General features: G+C 46.8%; 1 protein-coding gene across 14 annotated transcripts in view; it reads left to right on the forward strand.

Annotated features, from left to right (window-relative positions):
• Positions 1–18,542, forward strand: part of LHFPL2 (LHFPL tetraspan subfamily member 2) — a 157,895-nt gene extending 139,353 nt beyond the window's left edge. For all 14 annotated transcript variants that reach the window (XM_023618117.2, XM_070234640.1, XM_023618119.2 and 11 more), the window contains one exon: positions 14,376–18,542. In XM_023618117.2, coding sequence (XP_023473885.1) covers positions 14,376–14,632 — 257 coding nt within the window. In that variant the 3' untranslated portion in view covers positions 14,633–18,542. The remainder of the gene's footprint in view (positions 1–14,375) is intronic.
• The last annotated feature ends 2,212 nt before the right edge of the window (positions 18,543–20,754 follow it).

The raw sequence follows: 20,754 nt of genomic DNA on the forward strand, positions 1-20,754 counted from the left end.
CAAATCAGTTAGTACATGTCGTCTCCCAGTAGCTTTATTGAATGGCCAGCAATCTTCTGTTTTTAAAGAGAGCCCCAGTACAGATGAAATCTAAAATACACACATTAAGAAAATGAACACAGTATTAAAAATTTCAAACCAAAAAGCATAGTGGCCACGAGTTCAGAGTTTACAGATGCCAACGGCAGGGCCCTAGTGTTTAGAAGATGGCTCCTGGTTCATTGTGGGAGTTATTTAACATTATCTGGACCCCAAGTCCTTAGCAGGCAAGAAATTTACTTATTGTCCTGGAAATTTCATAGCTATTGAATTAATGACTAAATTTTTAGGTGTTTTTTACTCTGCTATATGCTGCCTTTTATTGATCTGGGCAGCTTATTTTGAATCATCAGTGTATTTTGGTTAAAGTCAAACAAGAGCCCTTTCCTAATCCTGCATGGCAGATGAATAATTGATCAAGAAAATACTTTGTAAGTTTCTTCCAGTTGCATATAAACAGTTGAGGAGATAGCTGCTCACTTGGAATGCAAAGTAAAACTTTATCCCTAACTCATGGGAAGGAGTAATCTGGCTAAGATGGGTTTGCAGTTAAGAGTAAAGCCTTCGACAACTGCCCTGAAGTCATTTGCACATAGACTGAAATCATTGCTGGGAAAGACCTAGGAGGCTTCCACACGGGAGAAAGTGCATCTTACAGAGTCAGTTCTGAGAGCGTATTCGAAGGGCATCAGACACTTCTTAATTGATGGTCGTTAATTTTGAGTAATTATAACAGAAGCTTCTTCTGAGGGCCTTGGTTGTAAGGTCTTTTATGACAAGTGTGCTCTGATTGTCTTCCAAAGGATTCTCTTTATGTTGTTCTGTCATTCACTCTCCACCCCCCACCCTGGAAGAGAGCTTTTCTTGCCAATTATAATTCTATGGGAGTGGGGTGTTTTAATTGTTTTTTGGTGAGGAAGATTGGCCCTGAGCTAACATCTGTGCCACTCCTTCCTCTATTTTGTATGTGGGATGCCACCACAGCATGGCTTAATGAGTGATGTGTAGGTCCACGCCTAAGATCCAAACCCATGAACCCTAGGCCACCAAAGTGGAGCAGGCAAACTTAACCATTACACATTAAACCCTATGGGAGTGTTTTTAGTAGAAGACAAGTACCCTACTAGACTCTTCCAGAGAGATGATATGAGCATTAATACTAGCTTTTTAAAAAATTATTGACATTTCATCCTTCACGTTTCCTCTCCTTCCCCTTATAAAATCTCGTTGGTTAAAAACCTCTAGTGTTAGTGATCATGTGCTAAGATGACATATAGATCTCATCTGCTCTACGAAGACTCTGGTCATCAGCTGAAACCCTCCGAGCTCCAGTTCCTGGTCTGGCTGGTGAGCAGAGTTATTCACTGTCAGAGTGGCACCCAGTCCAGCTAGTCCATAAACTCTTGAAACTTTAAAACGAGGTGCAGTGAAAACATGTTTAGACTCTGGCTTCCAAAGAGACAGGGAACACCAAGAGCCCCCTCACTCCTCACCCACTGCCTGCACGGTAAACAGACAGGCTCTGACAAAGGCGTCCCCATCCTAACCCAGCACCCTCCACACCCGCTTCCTCCCTCACCGGGGCCTCTCGCCCAGGACTTACCGCCTCTGAGCGAGTGCTCGTCCACTCCGGGCTAAGGTTTCCAAGGTCCACAGCAGCAGCAAGAAAGATAAGGACAACCCGGTAAGATTTCATAGAGCTAAAAGTATTCAATTTGAAGAACTGTCCTTTATTCTCAGATTACATCCTTCGCCCTTTTCATGTGAAAATATCCTTTCTTGGGTCTGGCCTGGTTAAGTTCGCACATTCCGTTTCGGCATCCCAGGGTTCGCCGGGTTGGATCCCAGGTACGGACATGGCACTGCTTATCAAGCCATGCTGTGGCAGGCGTTCCACGTATAAAGTAGAGGAAGATGGGCACGGATGTTAGCTCAGGGCCAGTCTTCCTCAGCAAACAGAGGAGGGTTGGCAGATGTTAGCTCAGGGCTGATCTTCCTCAAAAAAAAAAAAAAAAAATCCTTTCTTTTATGAAATGATGGTGAGAAGAGATAATTGTTATTTTCAGTGTCCTTATATTAGTAACATAAAAATATTGACCTCCCAATAATTTTCCTGGCTGTTGTGCTCATATGTGAAGTCCAGAAGGTGGGAACCACTGTTCTAGAATATGAGTGAGGCTGCAGATGGCGTCTTTTTGGCAGTTCCAGCTCTACTGTTCCACATGGGCCTGCTGTGTACACAGTAAGTGCTCAGTAGCTGTCTGTCCACTGACAGAAGCATAATCTGTGCTATGCTGGCTCGTCTGCACCAGCGCAGTGGGCAATGTCTAGGTATTTGGAAAAGAATAAACGAATTAGCAAATGCTGCTAAGTCAATTCTGACATGGACTCTGCCCTCCCAGACAGAGGATAAATAATTAATGGAGCCATTATCCAAAGAACTGGCATTCTCTAAAATCAAATTCTGTTTGGGCTTTATGGAGTACATTTTCATTGAAAGATTTAAAAAACCTTAATGCACAAAGTGATTTAAAGATATAGATTAACCAAAGGTGGTGATTCTTGGGCAAAAATCCATGATTCATGTTATAACTAATACTTTATGTTATATTACTTTTATTTATAACTACTGTTCAAATACCCCTGACTCTGAATGGCTCACATTTTGGTACCGAGGATAGTGGCCCGTACTGGCGTCTGAGCAGTCAAGCAGGCTGGAATACCATTGCGAATTAGCTTTGGAGCTTGGGAGGCATGGGACCAGAACTCTCCTTGGGTGAAAGGAAGAGCCCTGGGTGCCACCAGCCTGGTGTCTGCAGTGTCCTAAGCAAGATTTCACGTGAGCCAGATGCCTAAGATTGAGAGCAGCGTCCCCTGCATGTGGACATGGGGACAAGCAGATCTCTCGTTAACACAGGATTAACTCAAACCTATCACGTATGGGTAATGGCACAAGGATTCGGGTAGGAGGAGGTCAGAAAAGACAGAGATCATGAGCTCTGTTCTGTGATTTAAGAAAAGCTGCTTGGAGGAAGGAGATGCTCAAACAAGTGATGTAATTTGGGGCTAAGAATGGTCTCGGTGCTTGACTTTGTCTAAGCGGCTACAGCTGTCTGTCCTGGAAGAGACTGGGATATGTTTTCGTGTGGAAGGCATTATTGTTCTAGGTGGATGTGTGGTTTCAGATGGTCCCCAAGGATGCAGGATCTCAGAGCACACACTCAAACATTAGCGGATTCTACAGCTTCCGTTTTTCTTGTCTAGTCTGAGGGGTTTCGTGCTTTGTTTGCAGTTTTGTGCTCAGACAGGTATTCCACGTCCTGCAGAAGAGGACATCGTAGCGAACCTTAGATTGTTGTGACCTGTTCACTCGGTTTTCTTCCCAGAAGTTTCTTTGGCCAAGGGCAACCATTCCAAAATGGCCTCTATATCACAGGAGGAGGCTGGTGACGTTCACACTGTAATGGGAAGAGGTGTGGACGGAACTTCTTTACCTTGTCGCTGTCTTGCTGCAGGGTTAGCAGGTCAACCTGCCTGCCAGTAGGTGGCCCTTTATTTGGTGCCGCTTCCTCCCCCACCATCCCCTCGCAGCGCTCCTGCGGTCTCCTCTCTTGATGACTGTTGGCCGTCCTCTGCCCTCTGGCGTCTCGTAGGTCTAAGTAAGCCCGCTGTGAGTACAGATCAGTGTCCCCTCTTCAGCTGGACATGTGCTTTTGTCTTGGCTGCTGGTCTTGGTTTGCGGGAAAGCAGCATCCAGCACAAGGGCTCGGGCATGGCCTCGAGCCAGCTTGCCTGGATTTGAGTCCCAGCTCCGCCACTGATGACTGTGTAGCCTTACTTTACCCCTCTGTGTCTCAGTTTCCTTCTGTGTTATAATGATATTAATAGTGCCAACCTTATAAGGTTGTTACAAGGACAAGATGAGTTATATTTAAACTCCTTAGCCAGTGCCCGGCACATTGTAGTGCTGGATAAGTGTTAACTGCTCCCATTGTTGTTATAATAGTTAGCATTATCATCATTAAAACATTCTAATCCCCTGTACAAACTGCCAGCTTTACAGTATTCGTTGTGAATGTATAAAATTGGGGGAGTGTATTTATAGCTTCAATTTCATGTCATCTTTACTTGGAATCTACCATTTTTACCATGGAAGACCTTTCCAAAATGTTCTTCCATAGAAGTGAAGACTAGAAAGGAAATGGGAATCAGAAGTGATATGGGAAGTTGGTCAACGACACAACATGTGTAGAGGACTGTGTCGTAGGCACCGAGTGTGGATTTGGGGTGGAGGTGGAGACTTAGAAGCGAAGGAATTGGGAACACACTCCTTACCGCTGTCAACAAGTTTACAATGGAATGGGCGTTCTTCTGAGCCAAAAATACATGCTTTGAGGAATCCAGGAGGCCTTGGAAGCAATGCTGCTTTATTATGGGACAAATGCATATTATGTCACAGTAAGACTTCTATTTTTTACAGTCATTGTTCTGGATAGTTTTCCAGATGGTTGGTTAACCATTTACTTGTAATTTTTATTTAAACTTTTTACCTATGAAATTCTAAGTTGCATCTCTTCTTTCTTAAAACAGTGTGGGGAACCTAGTTTAGCCTCGTCTTGGTGACTGAGAATGATCGCCACATGTGTCTCCACAGTCCCTGCACTTGAGAAGTGTACAGGCTCCTCCCATGGTCTTTGGGAAGAGAAGAGCTTGATAGCAAATTCAGTGGATGGAACTGCATGTGGTCTGACATGACGTGCCTTCCTTAGAGCACAGCCTTAATAGCTGACAATTTGCCTTGGGGTATTGTGAAAGAGAAAATGTCCCAACCTATGAACAGTTGATGACCTACAAATAGCTATCAGGGACTACCAAAATGACTTCCAACTGTCAGCATGGAAGATGACTTATGGAAAAATAACATTTTAGACAGAAAAGAGCAAATGCTAACTAGCATGCATACGGTTGTTGTTTAGCACTCTGTACATCAGCTGTTGTACCTCATGATGGTACAGACTTAGAGTTAAATAACTAAACATGTTACTCCTCTACCGGAAACAGAGCAACCTCCCCCGCCCGGCCTCCATACCACGCCCCCCCCAGAGGTTGCTCTGTGGCTTTGCCCTCGGGGCTGCTCACAGGAGTGGGTATTTCCCTGGGCTGTAGAGGAGGTGTACATTCTCCGCCTTCGCTGCTGGCGCCTTCTGTTTCCGTTCTCCAGGCTCCCGCTGCTTCCAGGGAGCACCCTCACCTCTTCTGCAAACTGCCCTGTCCAGCTCCTTCTTCATTTCCCCTGATGCCCCGCTGCCTTCTGTCACCTCTCATTTTCCTGAACGTCTCCAGGTTCATCCTACACAGCTGCTCCCCTCCCAGCTGGTGTCCTGGACGGTTCTCGCAAGTCAGCCACAGCCTTTTCAGCTGTCCTCGCTGCAGCCAGGCATAGCTGGAAACAATTTCAGAGTTTTGAGGCTAAGCCAAGGCTGATCTCGAGACAACTGAAAATTTATTACATTTAATTGACTTACTACTTTCCTATATCATCTCCCAACAAACCTCCATTTTCTGTAGCCATAAAGGAGGTTTTCAATGCTTGCAGTCAAGTAAAAGGCCAGTCCCACGGTTTGACCCTGTGTGTGTTTCATTAGTAAGTTTGGCTGGTGTTGTGTTAGCCACAATTGCCAACCTCTGGGAACACAGCTTTTCCTCCAAGCATTTAAAAAACTTGGGAAGAACTTTCCACATTGCCTTCATTTAAAAAGGTAACATAGGCCACATCACAGCACTCTCTCTTCCCATTACCCCCACAAGTCTGCACTGAACGCCTATTCCACATCAGGCATGGTTCTGCGCAGTTGGCATACATAAAGAGTAAACTGCACAACGTTCTCTGTCCTCATGGAGTTTACATTCAAGCTGGGGGAGATAGACAGTAAAGCAAGTAAGTAATTACATACTATGTTAAAAGGTGATGATGGGGCTGGCCCCGTGGCCTAGTGGTTAAGTTTGTGTGCTCCACTTCGCAGCCTGGGTTTTCAGGTTTGGATCCCAGGTGTGGACCTACACCACTCGTCAGCCATGCTGTGGCGGTGACCCACATACAAAATACAGGAAGACTGGCACAGATATTGGCTCAGGGTGAATTTTCCTCAGCAAAAAAAAAGGTGATAGGTGCTTTGGAAGGAAAAACCAAAGGTGTAGCCAGGGTAAGGCAGGTTGGATGTGCTGGGGTGCTAAGGAGGGAAGCTGCAGTGTTAAATAGGGTCGTCAGGATAGGGTTCAGTGAGGAGAGTTTTAACCAAAGGCTTGAAGGAGATAAAGGAGTGAGCTACGTGGGGAATCAGGAGAAGAGCTTTCCAGCAGAGGCACAGCTAGGAGAAAGGTCCCGAGGCTCTGCCGATAGTCTCATGGGCTCTAGGAGAAAGGGAGGAGTCAAGGATGATTCTAAGGATTTGACCCCAGCTGGTATAAGGACTGAACTCCCTTTTTGCTGAGACGAGGTTCACAGGGTGAAGACCAGGTTTTGAAGTGGGGCGTGGGAATCAAGGGTTAGGTTTGGACATAAGTTCAAGTGCCTTGTTAGGCATCCACATGGAGGTCAAGTAGGCAGTTGGTTATGCAAATCTGGAGTTCAAAGTTGGAGATCAAAATTCAGGAGACGTCAGCCTCGAGGCAGTATTTAAAGCCTTGGGACCAAGTGTGATGGATAAGGAGCGGGTAGAGAAGAGGACAGAGGATGGAGCCCGGGGCACATGGTGTTTAGAGACAGGAAAGGCAGGAAGAACAGCAAAGGACCGGAGAAGGAGAAGCCAGCGAGGCTTCCCGCCTGGAGGGAGGCACTGGCAGATGATCTAAACTCATGCGAGGACTGTCCTGTCTTCGTTTCTCTTTAATCCAGCACCGTCAGTACCTTTGAACTTGCTGATGGAAGCCGTCAGCCCCACAGGCCTGGACTGCTCTCTGAGCTGTGTCCCAGAGTGGGGATGGGAGACAGGAAGCCAGTTGCTCTCTGGTCTGATTTGCCTTCTTCCTGTTAGAGAGATGGCTGCCTGGGGTGAGAGGTGGTGGTATGGTGGCAGGGCAGCCTCCTGGCCTTGTGCTATAATGAACTGAGCTGGGTCAACAAGGACTGGAGCTCAGGCTCCACATCCAAGACCTGAGCCACAGGGTGGACCTGACAAGGATAAACAGCTTGAGGGGAATTTTTGTCCATTTTTTCAGAGATATGTTGAAAAGGGAGGATGTTTGATAGTTAGATGGTCTCCTGCCATGTTCCTAAATGAGTCAATGGCTGTTTCAAAGCCAGAAATAAGTTGAACTCTTGACCTTTGTTCCCCAAGCTTAACTGTGACACACCCGTCAGGTTTCTGGTAAGTGCTAAGACAAAATTGTGATGTATGCCAAAAGGAATAAAGCTTTTCTGCCTCGAGAGGCTCAGCGTCCTGCTAGGATACTGCTGTATCCTCAGGGCTGAGAATAACGCCTGGCGCTTAGTAAAGAGTCGTTGAATAAATACACAAAACAACATAACGCGATAAAGAGAGACGTCCTGCTCAGGCTAGCCAGGGTAGCGGGGACACACAGAGAATAACGCTTTGGCAGGAAGTGGTGACAAACGTTTCACATAGAGGTGACATTTGAACTGGGAGAAGGGGGACATTTCCAGGTGGATGAGTGCCAAGGGGTCAGAATGGGTAGGAGCCCCTTGTTCAGGCAACAGGGATGTGGGTCGTGTGGCGAGCCTCCTTGAGTATCACTGGCCTCAACGTGCGTAAAGACTGTGACACCCTACCCCATCCCACTGCTCTTCACCTGCATGGCCCCTCATGACTGTGCCTGGCACCAGGTGGAGCACACAGCGTGCACTCAGTGGACACACCTCGGGAATACCTGGTTGGAGCCCAACTTTCTCAAAAGAAACTAAGCCTGCTGTCAACCGTGTGCTGTGAACTCACTCCCCAGAGACATTAGGATGTTTCATAGCTTTCAAATGAGCTTCTTCTCGATTGTGACCTAGTGGAGGCTAGGTGTCATGTCCCTTACTGGGGGCTTCTCCACAGGTGGCTGGTGGCGGGAACGGCTGGCCTTATTTTCTTCCTGTCCTTAGACAATTTCCTGTGCTAACTGAGGTTGAGGTCAGTCTTTACTGTTTGGTCTGGAAGCCTGTCTGAAGAGGAAGTGGGAGTGTGATGTCTGAAGACCCGCTGTTACTCTGTAGAACAGGAGCCAGCCTTTAGTTCTCACACTTTTCAGGCCAGGAAACACGGCCTTCTTCCGTACAAATGGTGGGTGGCCCAAAAAGGCAAGAACCCTGGAGTCCCTTCCCTTGGCTGGCAGGTAGTGAGAGTGGGATTGTGTGACTGGCCTGGAGGGAAGACAGCCAGGCAGCCTCTCCCCGCTTCCTTCACACACTGAAGAGCCGGGGTTCAGACTTGGCTCCCCCGTTCCTTGCATCCCATACTCTTCAAGCTTGAGGTATCATCTTCAGACCAAGTAAAATATTATTTATTGTATTTAGTAACTCCTAGTCTTTCCAAAATTGGGGGCTTGGCAGAATTATAGAGATGTTTTTCTTCCCACCTAAGGGATTTGATTAAAACGTATATTTGATATCATATTAATTGATTCCAGGGCAGTAGCAAGAAAATTACCTAAGACATAGAATTTTGTGGCTGGTCTAATCACAGCCAGCACTGAATACTGATCAGAAAGCAGGAGGACGAGGACTTTCCTTTTCCTTGCGTGTTTCATTCCTGTTCTAGCACCTTTTATGTTTTCGGCACTGGAAACAAAGCGATGAGACCCAGCTCTTATCCTCTTGGAGCTCATGGAGTCTAATTATTTGAGTTTAAACCCAAACCACATGTTCAGGTTGCCCAAAGAGACTGAAAATTCCTGTGCAGTAAGATCGAACTGCTGGGGATCCAGGGGGGAGTCTGAAGGTTCCTTCCAGTGGGGGGAATTGTTCCTAAAACAGCAGAGGGGCATGGTGGGTGTTGTGTTGTGCTAGCTGCTGCCCAGTGCTCGTGAGAGAGCCAGCACTATATGGTGGGCCTCCGTGAAGGTGTCAGGGCTTGTCTCCAGCCTGTGGTGGCATCTGGAGGGTAGTCTAAGTGACTAAGCATCAGTTTCTTCTCGTTTATTTTTTTCTTCCCAAGATAAGGTTGAGTCATCTCTCAGGTGACCCCACGGTGAGCAGGTGCTGGCATCTTCTAATCCTGTTGGTACAATGAACTGGGAGGTTGTTAGCAAGAGAGAATAGGACACAAGGATGATATGTTTGATGGCTGTGGAGAATGGCCCCTTCTTGGCACCATCCTGTCCAGCTGAGCCGTGGCAGAGGGTGCCAGCCCTCTGATCTCTTGTGGTTTCTTTTGTTGTGGCTGCTTTCTTTGGTTGCTGGCCAGTATCGTGTTCTTGCTTCTCTTCCTCCACTGGTGGGCCCGCCACAGCTCAGCCAGACACCCAGGAGAGAGGCCAGTCAGAAGAAAGGCAGATGCCCACGAGCTTCATCTGTTACTTTCTCTGTCGCCCTCCACAAAACACACATACGTACTCCAAACAACGATGCGTTAAGACAAGGCGATAGAAAGGGCCTAGAGACCACCACAGGCTGGCCTAACTTCAGGAACTGCTCTTTTAATAGCTGCAGAAGGAGATCAGACCGTTTTCTGGCTTGGCTCTTAGGTGAAACTCAATCCAGAGCACACCTCACCTTCGACTTGGCCTCTGGACATAACCCACAACCCACCTGATAGTCCCTGGGTGCACTTCAAATTGAGGACCAGAAAAACCATGCCGAGCCCGCAGCAGACCAGTACATCTTATCGTGTTCCCTTACCTGTTGTCTGACGTGCCCATTTAAGTAACCGGGGACTTTAATTCTGTCTCATTAGCTGGTGTCATCAAGCCCATTTGGAATTCAGGGCACAAGTTTGCTTCTAAACCCTGCAATTCACAGGCGTAGAACAGGGCCGTGTGACAGGATGAGCCAGCCAACCAAGAGTCTCCATTTCCTTTGCTGCCGACACATTTCATCCTTACTGGTTGGTGTCTGTCAAAGTTATTTTACTGTTTCTCCGCAGGGACACTATGGATTAGAAATAGTTTATTATAAAATAAATGGCACTGGTGCTAATAAAGTATTAAGGGCCTCTCTGTGCCAGCGCTCTTCTGGGCATTGGCTTTATAGCAGTAAACCACACACACAAAACCCTGTGCCAGAGGAGTTGAAGGTGGAGGATGGAGACGAAGACCAGCCATGATAACTGAGAGAAATACCAGGTTGAACCATGTGAAATGACCATTTTTGTAGGTAAAAAATGGTCAAATATTGGCAGTTTCGTATATTACTCAAAGGAATATATTCAATGTTAGTAATAAGTGCTCAGGAGAAATAATGAAGCCAGGAAGTGGGTAGGAAGGCAGAGAGGAGGTGGTTGAAATGGTAACTAGATTGGAACAGAAGACCCCACCCCCCGAGGTGGTGGCATTTACAGATGCCCTGAAAACTGTCTGGAAGGAGGGCATTGCAGGTGACGGATGGCTGGTGCGAAGGCAGGGCAGGGCCGCGGTGTCCCGGGAGAGCCAGCATGGCAGGAGCAGAGAGGGCAGGGCGAGAAAGGCAGAGGTGGATTCAGGCAGGTGACAGGGGCCGGGTCCCACAGGGCCCTGAAGGCCAGGGAGAGAAAGCTGATTTTACTCTGTGAGATCGGAGACTCTTACAGGCTGCTTCTCCGTAACTTTGCTAGAATCTGGTGGGTGATGTTTGTGACCAAGGAAAGCTTGTTCGCTGCCCAGGCTGCTTAGAAGCTGCGCTGGGCTCTAAGGGCAGTGGGAGGGACTAAGTGTGGCAGTCACCTGAGAGGCCGCCTGAATCACGACACTTTCTGGAATTCCTTTGGTAGAAGAGCCTTTTTCTAAATACCTACAAAGATGACAAAAGTAATTGTTTTGGGGTTTTTTTTGCCTCCCTGAAGGCCCTCTTTTTCCTTCTCTCAGTCGGACATAGGTCTGACATTCTCATGGCAGTAACCGTGCGGATGGCAACACTGATGAGTGCGGGGAGGAGCGGTCCACCAGCCAGGGCAGGTAGACAGAGGCGACTTCCTCTCCCTGACCCGTGACCCTCTGAGAATTGGGATAAGGCGCCCTTGTGTTTGTCTAGGCTGGCTGCCCGGGTTGGGAGCGTGTGGTTTCAGCACACATCACATCCGCTGGGGCTTGCAGACACGCCATGGCCCACTTTTTATTACCCTGCAGGCTTATAAATAGTCAAGCTAAGGCTTGTGGCAAACTGATAAGCATGGCACTGTAGATGATCAGAAAAGTCTCCTGCTGTCCTCAGTCACCAAGTGATTGGCCAGGAGCAGCCACAGGATTTTCAGGTGGCTGCAGCCCCTCAGGAGCCTAGCCTGAGCCATCAGAGGACAGGAGGAGCAGTACTGGAGTGAGTGTTCCTGACCTGCTGTGCGAAGGGGCCCGATGAGATGGAAATAGGGCTTATATTGTTTAATTATCTAAGAACTGCCCACTTCCCAGAAGGAGATGAGACAGCCAAATGAGGGGATTTTGTGTGTCCTACCACCAGCCAGAGCCCAGCACAGGTAGCAGAGCTGCCGTGTGACAGCAGACTCCATGGTTTGTCTCTGTCCCTGTCACGTTAAAATGCGTTAATTTTACTTACTGGGCTTAAGCCAGGTAATACAAAGGATGTGTGCGATTAATATTTAATTGTAGCCACAATTCAAATATGAACACTCTGGTCTTTTAAAGGGAAGAGCAGCTAATGCTCCCTTGCCGGGGTGCGCCCTCGAGCTGGACAGCAGAGGCTGCCGCCCAGAGACCACCTCAATCCCGAGGAAGTCCCAGCAGTGGGGCCCCACAGCTCCCAGGGCGGGGACTTGGAACTGTCCCCAGAGGAGGAAACCACTGAGGTTTCACGTACCTTGGGTGAGGTTTCCTAGGGAACGAGGTGGGGATTCATCGGGATTTATCACAGGCCTTAGAAACACGACAGAACTAGCTCAATAATTTTACATCTCCCCAGCTGAGTGAGATGTGTGCCGATGGGGAAGAGTTTATTCTTTCCAGGATACTAAACTGTAGCCTGGGTTCTCCCCTCTCCCCAAATTTTACACCTTTCAAAAGCTACCCTCAACAATCCGCTGCCCTGCGTATTCATCACGATGGACTTCAAACTGCTCGTGCTTCTGTCGGGGAGGGTCAGCCCAGGGCTGTACCCTGCCTCTGGGTGCTCGTCTGTGTTCCAGTCCTGTGGTTACTGTTGTGGACAGACAGTACCTTTATAGGCTTTAGTACTTAATGCCACTTCATGAGTTAAGAAGTAGCCCATTTTACAGGTGAGGATCATACTTCGATGGGTTAAGAGACTTTTTAGGCCACCCAGCTCACAGACGGCAGCACTAGGACTCAAACCTCTGCCTCACTGCAAACTCAGAGCTCTCAGCTACTAACTGACCCGCCTCTTAATCTAGCAAGTGTTCGCTGTGATCCACTGTCCTGCTGGTTTGCGTCCTGCCTCACCCTAGACTAGAGGGGCTTTTCTGCTGTGTGATATCTAGCCTTTGAATTGACTCCAGACACCCAAACCAAGATTACTGGTTCAGCACCTCGCGTACTCCAGAGTACCAACACGAGGTCCACTGGCTGCCTTAGCCTCGGGGGAATTAGCTCCACGCTCCTGGTCATTTGGAAAAGCATCTCTCCCAGAGGCCTCAGTCTGCTGCTCCTTACGCTTCCTAGCCCTGGCTTGCATTTCCCCAGCTCCACATCATTGCCTCCCTGCTCCCAGCACTCCGACCTACGGAGAAATGGAGGGCTGCAAGGTTGGAAGGCCGTCTTCTGTGACTCACCCTTCTTCAGACAGTGAGCGTATGAGTGGGTGCCCTCTCTTGCACCGCTGCTAGAGAGTCTCCTGAGGCCTTCAGAGTAGGACAATCAGACCCCAAAACTCTAGCAGTGAGTTGTCGTGCTGGGCGAGAAGATGCTGTCAAGGAGGAAGACAGCTCCGTGAAAGCTGTGCTCCGTGGTCTGAAACACTGTCCCTGATCTTCCTTCAAACCTGACATCAGCACAGATCCAGTCCTGGCCAGGTGCTCTAAATGACTTAGCAGCTTTGGTGTGGTAAACCCAGAGAATTTCAGTAGAGGCAGGAAAAGAGAATTTAGAGCCAAGACTAAATTATGAGGATAGATTGCTATTCCAAGGTATCTAAAAAACAGGTCTTTTTGGTTATGCATTAGCAATCTTGATTATGTAGGTGTCATTCTTCAGTGAAAACCGTCTTTTCCTGCCGCCCGGAATAAAGCCATCCTCTTGCAGCACCCTTCCTACCGAGAAGGTTTTGTGGGGTAAGATTTGGGGGCCTCTGCTGCCTCTGTCCTTTCAGGCTCCAGACTCCCTCATAAGCAGCTTCTGCTGTGTGACTGGTGGCCAGGACCAGGGGGCAGGCGAGGCACCCACTCTTGGGCTCCGCAGCACAGGGCAGCCACCTGAAAGGGACTGTCGCCTCACATTTTGTGCCTCCCTTGCCTCGCCTTAGTCTTGCCCTGGAGTAGCTCCTCACCCACCAGGGCTGGCTGAAAAATAACTCAGTTACACAGTGAGCAGTGAAGCCATAAGGAATATGACAGCAAAACAGAAACAGCTTATTGGTGTCTACTCAAGGCCGCATTCACTTAAAAGCATTCAGACAAAAAAATTCTTAGGAAGTTTGCGATTCGTTTCTAAATGTATATGTAAATATAGAAATCCCTGTCCTGGGCAGGCGGTTGGTTGGTTGGTTGGTGTGGATGCCAGCAGACAGACTCCCCTTGGGCGCATTAAAGCACTGACACTCGGTTCGAGGTCTGGTGTCTTGCATTTAGCCGTGGTTCTGTGTGAATTCCCTTAGGCCAGGGGTCGGCAAACTTTTCTGCAAAAGGCCGGATAGTAAATATTTTAGATTTTGCAGGCCATAGGGTCTGTAGCAACTACTCATTCTGCTGTTCCAGCACAAAAGCAGCCATAGGCAGTCCACAAACAGAGTGGCATAGCTGTGTTCCAGTAAAACTTTATTTACAAGAACATGGCCACACTTGGCCTGTGGGCCTTAGTCTGCAGACCCCTGCCCTAGACCAAAAGGGGATGCTCTCTGTGCAAAGAGCCTGTGGGAAGAAAGAGTACAAGTGAATTTGCTTTTCCAGGGGAGAAATTATTGGTGGGTTCATATTCCAGTATGCACAACAGAGGCTCAAAATCCTAAGAGTGAGTGACCGGTCTGTCACTCACTGTGCACTGCAGAGAGGGTTTCACCTGTCTTCTCTTCTGCCTTGCAGGCCTGTTCCTCATCCTCGGGCTGATTCTCTACCCCGCGGGCTGGGGCTGCCAGAAGGCCATAAGCTACTGCGGACACTATGCGTCGGCCTACAAACCTGGAGACTGCTCCCTGGGCTGGGCCTTCTACACTGCCATCGGCGGCACAGTCCTCACCTTCATCTGTGCCGTCTTCTCCGCACAGGCAGAAATTGCAACCTCCAGTGACAAAGTACAGGAAGAGATCGAAGAGGGGAAAAACCTTATCTGCCTCCTTTAGCTGGAAGAGACATTAATGCCATTTTCTTCCTTGTGTGACCTTGTCAAACAGTCCACCTCGGGCTTCGTCGTCTGAGTCAAGTGAAGAGCTCGCCTTTACCCACCAGAGCCACGTTCCACAGCCCCGAGCCTTAACAGGACCCATGCGAGGCATCCTCCAGCTGCGCACAGGGCCTGCACTGAGGGCCGCAGTGCAAACGATCAGAGATGGAACATGAAAACAGTACAGAAACCCTGACATACAGTTGACAAACTCGGTCAGACTCCATCTCCCCCAGGGCTCAATGAAGGATAATGATCGAAAGCATTAAAGCAGCAGTTTCTCTGGTAACAGAAGAGACTGTCAGACAGATTTGCAGGCTGTTTTGAGATGCGTTTCTGCCACAAGCTTGCACGCCTGTGAGCATCTCTGCCTCAGAATGAGGTTTTCGGTTTGGTGTTTTTGTTTCCTCCTAGTTCTTTCACGTTCTCAGTCGGAGACTGCGATGCCACCTCCAGGCTTCCTGGGGGTGGGATGTGTGCTAAAGGGCGGAGCAAGACACTGTCTCCTGCTCAGCTGCCGAAAGGGGTCGGCAGGCACAGTGTGCAGTCCTGTTGTGGAACTTATTCTGGGCTGAATTCCAGGGTAAGGGGGATCAATTGAACTGTCACTCCGAGATTTTAGAAATTTGAGTAAAGAAAGAATAAGAATCTGTACAATCACGAGAATAAAAGTACAAAATTCTGCTACGGAAGACAAATTCATTCCACTTCCCAGCAGCCAAGCCAGCACCGGTCCTGGCCCAGTCTCCCCTTCCACCGGAGGTCACGTATTCCTCTCCTAGGGTTAGGAGTGTGCTTTGACTGCCAAAGGAAACCTCACCGTTGCCTCATTCCAGGGACAGAGGTCGCCAAGCCAGCTGCGGCTCAGTCACACGTTCACTGGGAGGACGGGCCAGAACCTCAGCACTTGCAAGGAGACCTCTTCCCGCTGCTTGGTAACCACGCTGCAGTCGGCTGCATTTCCAGCCCCAGCAGCAGCAGGATGGCATTCTTTGCAGAAAAAAAGGAGCTGGTCATGGGAGTGAAGTTTTTCTAGTTACTGGCGGTGATCCTGAAAGAAGGCTGAAGTAACATTAGATGCTGCAAGCAGTGAGCTGCAGCAGAGGCGTCGTTCCCAGGAAAGCAAAGCAGACAGTTAATGCAAGGACGAGAGCTACACCACGCTCATGGCACCTGCCGACAGCTGTCTACAAAAGGAACTGACTACCACTATTAAAAAGGATTCAGGGGCTTTTAAGCTAGTTTCTATAAATTACCAATATAAATGATTCAGGAAAATGTTAGCCAACACCTCAAATTTACTCTGGAATGATCTAAGCGGCCAGAAAAGGACCTAGTCTGGTGTTACCCTGAGCTTCAGAATTGCGGAATGATCTAGAAACACTCCTTAGCAACTCAAGCAAGTGGAGTGGACCTGCCAGATTTCTGGAAGGATTAAAAGTATAGGTCTCTTTGGGTTTATGAATCTCCTTACTTGAGGGCTGGCTTTGTTTCGAAAATTTAACAAATAATTACTACGCATCTTCTTTGGGCAAGGTGTTGCATGCTAAGTGCCTGCAGGCATAAGACCCTGCTCCAGGTGTCACAGCCTTGCCCTGGGGAATCATTTTAAAGCTGTGTGAGTCTCAGACCATGCCTTGGTGCAGAACAAATAAGTGCTTTTTGTAGATAGAATGGAGCAACTAAACCTTCATTTCAGTCTGGCCTTTGGTCTGTGCCAGAAACCATCTTATCTCACAGATTTAAGAGTGAAGGGCAGGAAGGGGAGGAGTGTGGAACTAAGTCTTAATGAGTTCACCATTCTTAGGCCAAAGTTCAGAATAAGCGAAATGTCAATCCTGTGGGTTTTTTTGAAAAGAGGAGGTAAATATGTATCCTCTTAGCAGCCTACAGTAAGGGCTCAGGAAACATTAACCCCATCCCTCACGTCACACAGAGACAGGCGACGGCAGCCGCTGGATAGGGCTCCCGCACCGACTGTGCATTTATATGCCCTGACCAAGTCCTCATGCCACCACAGTGACTACTTTTCAAACCTTGGTGATAATTTTCATTTTTAAAAAAAAAGCAATTCCCTTCATCAGGCAAATAATCCTGATAAAGACAAATTGTTTCCTTAAAACTTATCAGAAGATTTCCTCTACTTTTTTTCAGTAGAAGATAGAGAACCCATTTTCTAACACTAATTTTACACTCTCGCTTTCCTTACAGACAAGTCATAAGCCCAAAGGATCCTGTGAGCATGTCTCCCTTCTCTACTGCGTCACGCTCAGTGGCTACGGTGGTGGCATATCCCTAGCTCACCCTGACAACAAAAGTCACAGGTGAGAACATGACCTCCCTTGGCCAGAAGGAAGTCACTAGACAGTGTTACTTCATTAGTCTGAATGCTGCAGAAGACAAAAAGCACATGCACACGCACAAAGCCCCAAAGCACTAGAAACGACTGAATGCTGCATGGGTAAGCAGAGCAGAGACCGTGTGAAACGTGATGTGGGCCTTTTAAGCCCTGAGTCCGTTAGCCAGGCTTTGGTCGGGATGAATGGAACATCCAGAATCACGCTAGTCTAGACCCAAACTGCACAGCTGTTTAGAAACCACTGAATATGAGGAATGTGTTAGAAATATGATAAAAACACTTAGACTGATTGTTGCCCCATAACTATTGTTCTAATAAATTCCGATCAGTCAGCTAATTGCCCCAGTCTAAAAAATCTAATATACCTGGGCCATTCTTACTACCAGAAAAGTCTTATTTATTTTTGCTTGTGTTTGCGCTTCAAGTTTGGTGATGGGCTGGGCTTCTCAGCGAACTCTGTAAGGCGGAAATCTTTGCCCGGGATTCTGTGGACTCTTTAAACCTGTGTGCTGATCCGACAATGTTACATTAAGTGTGTGAGGGTTTTTGTATAGTTTTCAAACCTCTGTGGTGTAATGATCTTTGTTAAACATGTATTCTGTAAAGTGCCATAGTCTTTTTTTTATGTGTAGCATATTTAAAGAATATATCTGTATATTCTCCATACACGAGTCTGTGTGAAAGACGTGCAATAACAAAGGTGTGTGTATGTTTTGTTCTTTGGAAACTGGACAGGAGTCAGAACAGGGATCGTTTCTGTTTTGGCAAAGGAGAGTTCAACATGTTTGCCTTCATGGCTTAGTCATTAACCCATGACAATTTTAATGCTACACAATCCTATGTGAAGAAAAGACTGGTATGAAATCCTTTTGTCCTGGGTCTAGATTAAAATAATCGCTAGTTTTATGTGAAGGGTAAGCCAGCAGGCAGGCCCAGTTAATGCTAGTCTTTCATGTGAAATGTGAAGCTGCCACGTTGCCTTTTCTGTTAGTGTGATCATTAGTAGCTGGTACATAATCACTAAGGAGCTATTTCTTAACATGCTTTGATAGACCATGTTAATGCTACACCACTGTTGAAGGGCTAATCTCACACCTTCTTCGCCATAAGAGTCTGGCTTAGAACAGACCTCTCTGTGCAATAACATATGGCCACTGGAAACCCCTGGCCTGCATTTGTACTTGGGCAGCGATGACTCCCCAGGGCCAAAAGAGTTAAAGGCGCGACTGGGACTTCTTCTGAGACTGTGGTGAAACTCCTTCCAAGGCTGGGGGTCATTAGGTGCTTTGGAGGAACTCAGCACCACCTGATGTTCAACAGCCACTTGAGCCAAATGTACAATTGGATTTACCGCTGATGGACTCAATTGGAGCCTTCACATTTGTGGTTCTCCTATTATACTGTAAACTAATACATTGTTTGTCTAGCATTGATTAGGTTCCTGTGCATATGTATTTTCACGATGTCTTCCCCTTCCCAGATCTGAATTAAACCAGATTTTGCAAACTCATTCTGGTTCTTTCAAGTCTAAGTATATTGGTTCCATTATGATGTGTATAATTTGATCAAGAAAATACCTACCAGTCAAATTTTATTTCAAACACTAACTTATATGTAATATTGGTGATAGGAAAAAAGATATTCAGGTATTTTATTCCATTTGCTAGTAACAAATATATCCCTACCTTAGGTTAGCTTTAACTTCAGGATAAGTATTTCTTCCTTGGAGAAGCAGCAATGTAATTATAAATAGGAAAAAAAAACAAAAACCTCTCAAACTATACAAATATCTTAATTTTAAACTAAAATTAAGAAATATGAAAATGCTTCAAACTATTTATTAAAAAGGTTTTAAAAGTATAAAGAAATATGTATAAACAATGAAAAGGAAAAAACTCAACTGAAGTGCTATTTTCCTCTTCTAACAAAAATACCAAAATTAAAACAATTGTGGAGCAGTTCCACATCCACATTTCCTGAAGGTAATCCTGCCCATAAGAAGCCTCATCCAGAGACAGAATTCTCATTTATAAACTCAAAGATGACATTAACAACCCTTTTCATAAACTCACGTTCAATTTTCCATAGCCCATGAAGCACTTATCTGATAGAATTAACAACAATGGCTATTTTTTTCCCTGATCTCAGCCCTGTGACAGCTGAAACCACATTTATGCTTTGGCTTGCAAACATACCTGACACCTGCCAGGTTTCTAACAGAAATCAAAATTAATTAAAAGCTGACAGTTATTCAGATAACTACAGGAAAAAATTTTCCAAACAAATTATAATCCGAATAATCCAAGCAAAACTGGGAATTTTCAGTTAATTTTTCAGCTGATATTACATCTTTCTCAAAAGTTAATCCACTTTTGGAGAAGGACCCTGGCTTTAACTTTCAGCGGAGGCTGGGGAACCCTCGCCTGTGCTTCCCACTTCATTCCTAGTTTTCACTTAGCAATTCTGCTACTGGATCAGCTTTCCACGATGGATCCTCCTGAAGCACACTGCATTCAACTTACCACTAGCTCTCCTTAAAGTCTTTGCTTAACATAAAAACACTAAGAACAGTCTTGACTATCCTGACATTTCCTTTAAGAGGGTTATTTCAGTAGTTTCCAGTAATTCAGGACCTTTTTCAACTTGGAAACACTAAAGGATATGAGCATCGAAGCAAACTTTCAGCCTACTCTTCAAAGCAGCAAGAACCACTAACTGTCTTGATTTCACAGCCCCTATATCAGTTGCTTAGTCATTTGGCTGGGGCCATCTCACTGCTGTTCCTACTCCTATCTGCTTCCTTGCAGCTTCCTCCTCACCCTGAAGAGTTCTGCAAGATAAGCCCTGAAGGCGTGAACTGCTCATCTTATTTAGGTGCACAGGATGTAGATAGAACATAAATAAAGAAGAGGAAGTAGTCAAACCACATGGGAAAGAAAAATCAATCGAATAACATGTAGATATTAGCAGCTCCTTGGCTTTTTATAGCCAAATATCCTGAAAAATCCGACACCTACAGGCAAGCAGTCCACCAAGTGCCTATGTGTGGAGGAAACACTGTAATCTCTTCTCAAGAGAAGAGAGCCTGAATTAGGGCAGGTGATAATGAAGACAATGAGATAAAGTACAGAGACGTTAAGAAGAAAGAATGGACAGTCTGGTGACTGATTAGAAGTGGTGGGGGGAGGAAAGGAAAGATTCCAGGTACTTAGTTTGGGCACTAGGTGGAAAGTGATGCCATCACCAAGATCAGGAATCCAAGAGCAGCAGGGACAGTGAAGGTGGAAAGGCTCAGCTTAGGCTGCTGCTGGTGGAGCCCTGTGCACAGCCTGGGAATCTGCCGCACAGAGAAGGCCAGGCTGGAGATGGAGATTTGGGAGTCATGTCCATCCTACACATGGACAGACAAGTTTTCAACGATTGTGCACTTTCCACGTGCAGGTACTGTGCTAAGCACTCTATATAATTCATGCATTCATCAAAACCCTATGAGAAACTATTATTATCCTCCTTTTATGGATAAGCTAACTGTCACTTACATAATTTAACTGAACTTAAGTAATTTGCCCCAGGTTAAAAAGCTAGTAAGTGGCAAACCAAGGCTTAAATACAGGTTGACACCAAAGTCTGCATCCTCAAACAGCTGCAGTGTCCTTCTACCTAGAATGGCCTCCCATACAAACCCCTGGGGGTTCCCGGGGCACGCCAACATCTCTGTGTGG

The sequence above is a fragment of the Equus caballus genome, chromosome 14 (assembly GCF_041296265.1).
Source record: "Equus caballus isolate H_3958 breed thoroughbred chromosome 14, TB-T2T, whole genome shotgun sequence".
NCBI classification, from domain to species: Eukaryota; Metazoa; Chordata; class Mammalia; order Perissodactyla; family Equidae; genus Equus; species Equus caballus.